The 12046-nt window shown below is 39.9% G+C and overlaps 1 protein-coding gene across 1 annotated transcript in view; it reads right to left on the reverse strand.

Moving 5' to 3' along the window:
* Nucleotides 1-12046, reverse strand: part of LOC113585753 (CUB and sushi domain-containing protein 1) — a 266455-nt gene that overhangs the window by 92595 nt on the left and 161814 nt on the right. Inside the window, exons 6-10 of the mRNA XM_027023454.2 lie at nucleotides 9362-9474; nucleotides 8144-8221; nucleotides 4950-5031; nucleotides 4308-4432; nucleotides 731-852 (exon numbers count right to left, since the gene is read on the reverse strand). Coding sequence (XP_026879255.2) covers nucleotides 731-852; nucleotides 4308-4432; nucleotides 4950-5031; nucleotides 8144-8221; nucleotides 9362-9474 — 520 coding nt within the window. The remainder of the gene's footprint in view (nucleotides 1-730; nucleotides 853-4307; nucleotides 4433-4949; nucleotides 5032-8143; nucleotides 8222-9361; nucleotides 9475-12046) is intronic.

Below are 12046 nucleotides of genomic sequence, written 5' to 3' on the forward strand. Positions count from 1 at the left end.
ACAGTCAGGTATTAGGTGAAAACGTGTAAATAGAAATAAACATGTGATCAGTAATAACAAGCAAATTTGTGTCATCATAAAGTCTAAGTAAGGATTTGCTAAGTAAGAATTTACCCCAAATAATTTATTCTGCACAACATAGTAACAGGCACCATTTACTGCAAGGTTAGCAGATTATATAACAATTATATAAGGTCATGCATACAAACATTCCCTGCATAAAATGAACTGCTGAAGCACTGTACTTGGGTGTATCTGGAAACCAGTAGAATAGAGATAAGTATAGTGTGCATCTATATTTTACTTTGATAGTGTCTGGGTGTCTAAGTGGCTATGTTCATTATCATGGTGACAGTCCTAGTGGCAAGGTCACTGTGGCCCATTAAATCCATAATGCAGGTGAACAGGCAGACAAGGGGATATAGATATACAGCTGAAACTTATCAGACTCAACCAGAATAACATGAATGATAACAATTTATACAACAATTGCAATAAGTTAAATATTACACAAGCTTAGCAGGGGACTATGCTTATGGGCATGGTGAGTCTTCAGATTTTTTTCCTGAGCTTTATGCAAGGCTACAGAGTTTTTTGTGGTTTGTCAATATAGTAACAGCATTTTCAGATTCCCCTGAGAAAGGGTCTCTCCCACCTCACAGACATTCAGCCTGAAGTTTAACTGGAAAAATCCCTAACCAAACCAAACAAACAAAAAAAATAACCTCACCTTTGCAGGATCCACTGCTGAAATAACCCACACGCAGTGGGCGTTGTTCTCGTACTGCACTGGGTAATTTGGAGACGTGATGATGCCTTTTGGACCTCGCAGGTTCGAGCCACATGTTCTTGCTGTCAAAGTAAAAAACAAACAAATTGAAGGAAGTTCGAAAGTTGCTTCTCCTTCACAGTGTCCAACAAGTTCCAGTGGCCATTGTGACTTTCATACACTTTCAATCATTAATGTTACTTGAGTCATAACATATATCAGATACATTCATTCCGTTTTGATATTCTGAAATGTTAAAAGGACACATTTACATTATTTTCTGAATAAATATCTTCTAATTTATTTGAGGTCATGCCTCAGTATAATTTGACTCCATCACAGAGATTTTTTTTTCTTTTTTCTGTGTTTCTTTCTCTAACCCTATTCAGTATTCTGTACAGGACTATTAACCGCTCATGCTCCCTTGTGTTTAGTCAAGGCTTTTCTGTGACAGCTTGAAAGAACAGGCTGGCTTCTTTTCTGTGGCTTCATCTGATCCTCGGTGGGACAGCACCAGGGCTTTGGAAAGGTAGACATGTGAAGAGATAAGGTTGCAGATACTCTGAAATTGGAAATTCACATGCATCTTTGAGGACATTCTAAAATCACTATGGACACTCTTTCAGTAAAGACCCATACAAAGAGAGAGAGAGAGAGTGAGAGAGAGAGAGAGAGAGAGAGACCAAATATACCAAAAGGGTATTCAAAGTAATACAGCACAATGTATCCTTTTTCACCCATTAACATTATTCTATAACCACCATTTCTCTTCATTCTCCCAATCTTCAACAATACTGAGCTACACAAATACTTTTAATATTTAATGTGTATTAACAGTGTACAGTATAATATATGGTGGTATTAATATTCATCTCACCAGTCATTACTCAAAAACATTTTCAGTGAACAAGAGAAATTCATTCATTCACTCAACCATTTAGTCATTCATTGAAAAATGTCCTTACACTTTGGATTTGAGTTGGCTTTTTGCCCTGTGTGCATATTTGCAAACTGATGTTACACACATCACTAAAAACAAATGCTTTCTAATTACCTGCTGACTCCCAGCAAGCTGAATCAGTAGCACAGAAAGAGTCAAACAGAGCTCATTCCTCATTTAAAGGTCTAAAACCTACTCAATAATTAAGTCTAAATAATCTCTCGAGATCAGCAGTAATTCAGTTCAAGAGGGGTGCTAAAACCCACATGGAATTATTAAATCATGAAGCTAAAGAATTTTTTAACTTCCCATTTTATACCTTCAGCCCCCAACTTATCCCCCAAATGGGGAAAAATCTCTTTAAGTGTTAGCTTTAAAGATGGTGCTTGGCGATGCTGAGACAAAAAGTGTCTTGGCTGATCAGTGATGTGTGGGAATCGTGCTAAGAAATTGTCAAACATGGTTACTCTTCTGTTTGAAGACCTGAAATACTGCCTTATTTAATTTTGATTAATGTCTTCAAGGGGCCTGTGTCGCCTTCGCCTTTCAGAACAACAACCACTCAGGTCTCAACTTAACCTTTGGATAAAGCCCAAGAGGACCGCAACCATTTTCAAGTCTTCACCTTGGGGAAAATGTCACTTATCTGTTTTGTAACCATATTTCATGATCACTTTAAGTACAAAAAAGAAAAAAAACAAAAACAAAAAAAACCTTTAATATACTGTATGAAAATGAAGGCTAACAGCTACTCCCTGGAATAGCAGCTACTCCCTGGAATGCTGCTACAAAAAGGGCTTTAGCTCTCTGTTAGGAGTTATTATGTACTTATGGCTGTTTATTTATTTATATTTGTTTGTTTATTTTGCTCAACATGGAAAGTACTAGAATTCCCACTGAGATAAGTGTAAATTCCTCATATTATTTCTTTTTACTATAGCAATATGTGCACATGGCATTCAATAAAGACAGCAAAATAAAAGGACAACAGTTCTATTATATAATTGAACTTTCCACTCAAAAGCAATTTTGTTATTTGACTTTAATAACAAAGCAATTTTTGTCCAAAATACCTTATTTAAATCATAAAGGGAAAATAAAGACTCATTCCAGGGAAAAGATTCAGGCTACTGCTGAATAAAGAGATTCTGGAGTCAAAATGACCCCCTTTTGCAACACACAAACAAGCTCAACCAAGTGGAAACTGGGATGAGTGGGGAAAGTCCTTTAACCATTTTTTTTGCTATTTCAGTTTGGATTTCATGGTCAACGAGGGTATTTTACATGATTCATTACCGACTGTAAAGAAAGGTAAGAAGCTGTGGCTCAGGGAGGCATGAAGGCCCTTTTAACAGTGTACTTTGATATTTTTAATACTGAAAGTGAATTCTTAATGCAAACTTCTTCCAGTTCATTTGGTACTACTGTTCAGTGGGAAATTTCAGTAACTGATATCACTACACATATTTAGAGATATATCTCAAAACATTCCACAAACCATACACCAAAGCATGGTTCTTTACATTGTCATAGCTGGAGATTCTACTGGAATGTTCATTGAACAAATTCCTACATATTATTTGCTGCATCTGGTGGAAGTAGAATAGAGAAATTATGGTGGATGTGGACTGGTGATTCAGTCCACCTGGGTAGTTTGTAGATGGGTTGGTTCTGGATCAAAGGAGAAAATGCATGGTAGCAGTGAACTGAATTTCAGATGACTGCTACAATTACTGTCAGTTATTGTTGTCAATTGCAGGTGTGAAAACAAAGCCTATCAGTCATAAATTCTGATAAGAGAACAAAGCACATTTTTAGAGGGATTAGGATTAGGTTTTATGAAAACCCTTATAGATAACTTCAAAATGTATGAGCATCAGACAAAACTCACTTATGAATCCTCAGTTTACATTTGAACAAGCCCTTTCCTTGTTCCATTACTCATCAGTTCACCATAGTTCACTGACACATGCAAACAAAACTTTAATTAAACTCCAAACTGCGCATTTAAATGAGGCTTCTGTCCAGGTTAGTAAATCTCAGAGACATGAAGAGGTACCATAGGTGGGCACTCAAAATGACAGAGCATAATTAAAGCAAACATCAAATCTAATTAATTCACTGGATGCATGCATGAAATGACAGAATGTAGCTGTGAAACAAAGAATAAATTTCCCTCTGAAAATCTGCAACAAACATGAGTTATTATGTACAAGTCTGTAGGTCATCTGCAAAAAAGAGCACAAGTTCCATGTTAAATTATTTCATACGGAAAAGGAAATAATTTTCCTGATGTCATTATATCCTACCCTGATCATAGATGACTTCAAGCTTGGGCTATTGCACAAACAAGAGCATTAACAGGGTATATGATGGTTAGATTATGCCTCATGTACATGTGCATGATTCAATTTCAATACAATTTAATATCAGCTACCAACATTCTGCGACATTTCCAGATGCTGCCTTGCCAAAAGCTATGGATTGCATGGCCTTGCTCGACATTGGCATGTGCCACACATTTCACTTAACAGGACTGGACAGTGTCTTTACAGGACATGAGGGGAGAGTGCTGAGGCGAGCCACATTCGCACTTACTCCGACAAATCGGCCTGTGGTCACTCCAGGCGGCCAAGGTCTCAGTCACTCTCTGACAAGTGATGCTCTTTGATCCTTGTAGCACATAGCTGTCATCGCAGGAGAACTGTATGCTGGCCCCAACCCTGTGGGGTGGGCGGTGGGGTTGGTACAAACAAAACCAATAAGTAATAATAATAATAATAATAATAATAATAATAATAATAAAAGGCCAAACCAAAGTAAATTATCACCAATGAGTGTTATGCATGCGAAGAACACACATTTACTATAACCTCTCTTTTTATGAAATTGGAAATGGGGAGAATGGCAGTTCAATCTGCAAAGCACTCATTTTAGCAGACAGATTTTCACTTCCTAGTCACTAACTTGAAAATGAACGACTATTATCTGGTTTAGACCCCTTATTTCCTTGCTCTTTTTTTGTTTGTTTGTTTTTTAATTTACTACTAGAACCAGGGGGAGAGACATATTGGGCTTGAAATCTATTGGGCTGGTTGAGGTTCTTGTGTGCTTGGCTCTCTTCTTCATGGATGCTTAATCTGCATGCACAGCCTTCTCCAATTACAGCGGTGCCATGCAGCTCCTACTTGGGTAAAAAGAGCAGCAACAGGAAAAGGAGGATGGAGGGGGGACACCCACTGGAAGCTGGAGCCGATCCTCTTCCCATTCTCTGGAATCCCTGGATCAGGACAAATGTCTGCTGCCATTCCTCCCTGGCTCACTGCATTAAAGAGAGGAAGGAAAGAAGAGGGCAATGATTGATAAGGGGGAAAAGCCTGAGCAAGCACAAGCCCATATTTTTTAAGACTTCGGATAAAGAAAACAGAATTCACTGATGGATTTGGAGACTGCAGAAGTGGTAGGGTATGAAAGGGTTAAACATTAGGCAGCATGCACTGTTAAGATGGAGCCTCACAGTGAGTATGCTGATGGGGTGGTAACTATGAAGAGGTGCCAACATGTCCAACAAGGCCAGGAAAGTTCAATTCACATTTAAGATAGCAAAAATGTTCCAGTGGATGGCTACGTCATGATATAACAAGATAGGGTCATCACCCTCATTCAGAACAGAACAGCAGTATGATCTCACCAGGATTCGCCCCAAACTTCCATTGGTTTGGTTTAATTTGAAATGCAACGTATCACTGGTGAAATGCTAAAGTATTACACTATCTGGAGTAGATTACATATTACATAGAAGAGAGGAACACCACAACAAAATATTTTCTGTAATGGTGTTCAGACCTCAGAACATCAGATTTAAGGATAATTTAAAAAAGAATAACATGGTTTCTAACTTATGGGACTTTCAGAGACACCTCCGGAATAAAACTAAAAGCACTCAGATAAAGGTTGGTGTGTAGAATTAAAGCAGCATCCCATAGACTGGAGAAATGGGCATCACTGGGCTTGGGTGGATTGCATTCACAGATGAAATATCTGTTTTTTGCTGTGCTGACAGGGGATTTAGTGATCAGGGGCTCAAGGCTATTTCCCATACAGAAAGAGAGAGAGAGAGAGAGAGAGAGAGAGAGAAGGAAAGGTCACAGCACATGTCTCTGTCACACTACCCATCCTGCCCCCCACCCAAACCCCTCACCCTCTTTTGGCCCTCACCTAAACACTGCACCGCTTGCTGACACCGGCCAGAGTTCATTTACTGGCCAAAATCACATTAGGTCAACTCACAGAATCTGCTCCAGGCATTGAGCACAGAAATAGATCTTGTATCCTTCTTCTTTTTACCGTTCTCTTATTTGCAACACCAAGGAATGAAATACCATGACATCTTTTTACAAAACACTCTCAATGTGCTGGCTTTCCAAAGCCAAAACATTTTATATAGGGAGCTCTGAGATGTGCAGTGCTCCAAGAAGGTTTTCATCAAATGAATTTCATGCCAGGGCAAATGAGTGTTGAACGCCTTCAATAAGAAAGTGTAATTGGGGAGTGAGTTTGATGTATGTAACACAGAATTATTTACGATGATTCGAATAGCATTACCTTCTCTGTTCTGGTGCATCTATCTATGACTCTTTGCAATGGATGCGATTTCAATGCAAGGATTTATGAGTGGGGTCTGAGTGGCCTGAGGCCAGCCACAAATGGACTAAAACCTTTTTGATCAGCTGTCATGTCCTTCTGTTTGATGTGGTGACATAATCTCTGATTGTTGATATCAGATACGAAAGTTATTCAATGTGATCAAAGGCCGCAACTTTTTTTCTGATGTGCTTTTTTTAAACATGTATTTTCCTTTCCTATACCACCATGTGACTGCCTCATGGATTCTGTGCACTCAATGTTGGTATATTTCATACATAAATGACACTGCATCCCTTTCTAATCATAGATCTAAGACCATGGCATTATCTTTACCAGGTAATCTCAAAAACCCATGAAATCACTGCTGTATGCCGTTGTGACATGAACTTGCCACTTAGGTTCTACTGCAGACACATCGATGTATACTATGCATTAAAGAGCTGGGTGAAGTGAGATGCAAGTAGGAGAGTGTGGTATTATTAGTATCTTAGCCAATCATTTCTTAAACCTTAATCTTAAATCTTTGATGCAGTTTGCACTAAGCATAAGTGGGGCATTGTCACAAAACAGAACATTTCAGTCTTGCATTTGTATAGCTCTGAAGTCTGGGGAGCATGAAGTTTCAGTGCTGTGAGGATTATACCTCTTTTACACCCTCCATATTTACATCATGTAAGGGTAGTGCCAGTTTTCACTCAATGTATGCAATCTGCTATTAAACAGTTTGTTGAACTTCAACATAAAGGATAGCAGCACCATAAATATGATTATCAAGGACAGTATTCCATGAATTGCTATAATTTCCTGCATATGTTTTGTTTGCTGGTGAATTCACCAAATTATCAAACAGTTGCATTGGGTTTAGATGTTGTGCCGAGTTTTGACTGCTTATTTAAAGAATCCTCAGGGTTCTTATAAAAATGAATTAATTGTCACAAAAGCAGCAACACCTAGCCTATCACTACCTAATTTACACATGCCCACAAAGACAGGGCCCCAGAGGTTAAGCTCATGTTTCTGTGTCATGGCTTTTATTACCCTTGCATGACGTACGTAGCATATGGTATACACGTCCTAAGAGACACACTGCATTTTGCAAAATTAGATCCTCTGTCAGGTGAACCTCAATGGACATGTTTCTGAGGAATGGACAAGCATATGCACAATCCAGCATGGTCATAAACCTGCACAGTAAGTCCTACTGATAAAGTGTGCGAAGTAGCTTCCATTAGTGGAGTCAGCAGCCTTTGTGGTGTTAATTGCCACAAAACATGCTTGATGAAGCAGAGAATGGCACCAATTATTGATACTGTCTAATCTGATGTTTAACAGAGGATTAGGGGGTTTGTCAAGGGCATCTTTTGCTGAATGCATTATGAAAACCTGGAGCTACATCAGCAGTACCAAGCACTGCAGGATGGCTCATAGAAATGAAGGAAACAAGCAAGCAGTTAAGAAGATGATGAGAGTCCTAACTGCTTTATACATGCGGTCTTTATTGTGCATTAAAATGTGAGGATAATGTTTTTCCCTATGGGGAACATATTTCTCTTTAGAAGCATCACACTTGCAATAAATCTCTGCCGCTCTGAACTCAATGAAGAAAATGCATGAATTCCCACTGATGCCTTTCTCAAATGTGCATTACAACTTCTTTCATTCCATTTTGCCATGAGGATTTCGTCAATTAAACATTTATCACCAATCGAATTTTAGTCATTGACCTTGTAATCTAATCGTGCTGCGAGTTATGGGGAGCAGATGCAGAAGCTTCAGAGTGTACTTACACACTGCGTTTTTATGGTTCGTGTCTTTGTTCGGAAGCATTTTCACTCCTCTGGACTTCAGCTCAATGGCCTTCTTCACTGTTGAGACAGGAAGTGATGTATGCTGAGAAACACAGGGCTCGTTAAAATCCACTCATGCAATTAACACCTCCCCCCTGAAGAGCAGCATGGCATAACGTGCCAATACCCAGTGAGCCCCTACCCGCCTCGTGTGGTGCCTCCAATTAAGGCTTCAGGTGTATCATCTTTCCCCAACATATCCCCTTGGTATCTAGGGGAACGGCATAATGGCATCCGCTGGAAACCAGGGTGTGACCGCAACAGACACAAGAGTACCCTTTAATTGTTCCCAGATTGGGACTACTCTGGACCCACTATAAGCATCCACATCACCCAAAATCCAATTTGGAATTTTAATGCAAGTCAGAATCCACCGTCATGTAACCATGCTGCGTGGGATGCCAATTAGAACTCAAGAGTTGTGAAATAAGTTCACATTGCTTAATTTTTTCTCTGTGCAACATTACCCCATCAGTCGGTTTTAACGAAATGGAAAGATTTTTTTTCTTTGAAGGATAAACAGGATATGCACAGTAATGATGAAGCAGTGTGGTAAAGAAGCTGTGGGTCTGTTATAATAAATTATCTTTATTTCCCAGGGAGTTTGCGTTCAAAAAGGCCGTCATGAATCAAATCCGTTTTTGTTAACAATACATGTTTATACCACTTACATTATAAAACACATGCCCTGAAAATAGGTCTCATATATATATATATATATATATATATATATATATATATATATATATATATATATATATATATATATATATATATATATATATATATTACAGATTCTTGTGCTGAAACTTCATATTCATATGCTACAAATCCAAAGCTTTGCATAGGACACGACGCATCACCTGCTCATTATGCAAATTGTGTGCGTGATCATCAACCCATTTCATGAAAACAATTTCAAAATGCCTCATTTTGTGTTATTCATGTGGGGGGTGGTGGGGGATATAAATTCCTCTGCTGCTCTTGTGATTTATCCCCCACATTAAAGGAGGGGAATGCGACTCAGCTGCTGCAGCAACGCTTATACCCATGGTGCCCAGGGGGGCGAGATGGGATGGCGTGCCACTGCTGACCCATGTCTGTCCGGCTGGAGAGGGGCCACAGCCCCCCTCCTGGCCTGATTACTGACCCCCTTACCTTGGTACTGGGCACTAAATCCTTTCCGCCGATGGTTGCTGTCAGACGTGAAGTGCAGCCGCAGCCAGTTCTTGCTGCTGATGACTGGCGACGGCAGATTCATGCCAGTGAGCCTGCGGTGAAAAGAAGAAGAGACGAAATCCACATTTCAGCCTGGCCGATGAGGGCACCGGAGATTAAACACACAGCCACACAAGCAGAAATCGACAGAACAGAAAGGCACGCATGCGATGCTGCGTTTTTAATCACTACAAGGTGGAATGAATTAGGTGTGAGAGTTTGGATAAATTTTGCTATGTGGCAGCTGAAGAAGCAATGTGCGCCAAAGAATCACACACGTATCATTGTAAATGGAGGCTGGAGGTGGCCGGTGTGGGTGAATTTTCCTGAGAGGGCCTTCAGGTGCTGTTCAGATTGGTAACCAGCGAAGTGGGACTGTCATACTGGGTCTGCAGCACTTGCCACTTTTGTTCTTTCTTTATCTTTTTTTTTGTTGTTTGTTTTAGCCCAGACTATACATTTTTATTTTAGCCCATTGTGCAGCCTGCCATTTTGTGACAGTCTTCCTTAACTATACTCCATCACTCATTAAATGCAATAACTATCAAAAAATGGATACCTGTTACTTTACACACCAATGGCAAAGCACTTTAATCATCAAGGCTAATATTATTGACTACACCTATGTAGAAATGCCATTAATAGTGTAAGCATTCTATTATGAGAAACACAAACGTGGCATCATATACTGCAAGTTGCCTCAAATCTGGTCTCATTTTTTGTGTTACAGAATGTAAATTGAGCCTGAATACCCTGATGCTTCTGGTTTAAAAACAAATGAAATATGACAAGAATCTGCACTGGTAGGATAAACCACTTCCTCCACAGTTCCTGTACTGGTACTGTCTTATCCTGCATGCACACATGCACACTTAATCAGAATCACATCCTAATCATCCTTATCATTCCTGCTTCCAATATCAGGAATGTGCAGAAAGGTACATTAAACGTCATCACTAGAGAGGGATAAATATGCTTGGCTTTGAAACACACAATCACTCTGCACACCCTTGATGGCTGCACATTGCCTTTTAGTGTGCACTAGGGTGTCAGCAGTGTTCATGATGCGATGTGGACACTCAGGGATTTCATGCTTTGTTTCCTTTTAAAGCAACATCACTACATTCCAGATTTTGCTGCAGACCACAGGAGCAAATGGACAGTTCAAAGTTATCAGTGAGTGCTGACAACAGCAGAATCCGTCAACTTTATTGTGAGGGATTGTTAGTATAGACTGTTTTCAGGAACACAAGGCAAGATGTGGTTGCTGCTTTGATCTTCGCAGCATATATTTCATTGTTGTGCGGCAGCCATTTTCTCTCTACTCCTCACCTCCTCCCCACACTATAACAGGGTGCCTATTAAACCCTCTTCTTACATTCTTCTGCTGGAACTGTCATATGGGTTCAGCCCATGACTTTATCTGGAGCAGCAGTTGTAAACTTAGATGTGTCAGTTCTGTAGGACTAACTAGCTCCAGCAACGTTTCGCTCCTTAAAAGCAAGCTCTTTGTATTTCCTTATTTCTGTCACATGCTATTTAGTTATTTATTTATTTAGATTCCTTGCTTGGGTTGCCTCTCACACTCTGACCCTTGAAACTATGCAGACATTGTGCTTCAAATGTTAAACCTTTTATTTGGAGGTAGGAAAAAAGTGTCACCAGTCACAGGTGATGTAAGTAGCCATACCAACAGTTGAAAGCAGAGATATGACAGAAGGGCAGTCCTGTCCTTGGGAAACGATAGCCGAGTAAACTAAGCGGTCTGAGAGGAGGACAGCTACAACAAAATGGTTTGTCATGGCCCTGGCTGGCTGTGCTCTGTATTTTTCTTTGCTCTCTTTCTCTTTCTCACTTTCTCTCCCACTCTATCTTGCTCTTTGTTTTGCAGAGCAGGGTCAAGCTGGCAGGTGTTAGCTTTTACTTAATTGCTCCCTGGTAATGAGTCAGAAGTTTAAAAGCCCTCTTCCCCACTGTGAGCTCATCTCGTCTCCAGTGCCTCTTTGGATTCTTTCCTTTGCTTTGCATTACACCCCCATACACTGATTATATGACACTTTTATATTGAACTCTACATTTATTCAGATTTTTTTTTCATAATGGATAGTTTAATTTTTTATCCACTTTTTTTTAAATAAACATCTATGGCTAATCTTCCACACTTGTGGCCTTTCCTTAGTGTTACCACTGTGGCCTGAGAAGGTATAAGGCCCCACTTCCTGCTGTACATTATGCGGATAAAAGCCCACTGGAAAGAAATTATTTCATGGCTGATCATTTAGTATGTACTTTTGTTTAAGACTACATTGCCCAAATAAAATACCCAAATTTTATGGAAAATATATTCTTGAGAACAGAGGCAGAGGCAGAGATATTCAGTAATACCCTGTACTGGTCTGTCTGTGCGTCTTCTCTGTAGCAGAGGATGTATTTGTGAATAAGGGGGGAGGGGTTTGATGCCCTTCCATTTCTTTTCAAGAAAGTGGAGCTTAGCAATGCATGAAAAGCTGTCTGTGCTGAGGAGGTGGCAGAGGTAAGAGAGCAAAAACCGTTCACTTCTACGGGTGTGCCGGCTACAGTGGGAGCAAACCTGTGGTGACAAGCTGGGCCTGTTTGAAGATGCTG

This window comes from Electrophorus electricus, chromosome 11 (genome assembly GCF_013358815.1).
Source record: "Electrophorus electricus isolate fEleEle1 chromosome 11, fEleEle1.pri, whole genome shotgun sequence".
Classification (NCBI taxonomy): domain Eukaryota; kingdom Metazoa; phylum Chordata; class Actinopteri; order Gymnotiformes; family Gymnotidae; genus Electrophorus; species Electrophorus electricus.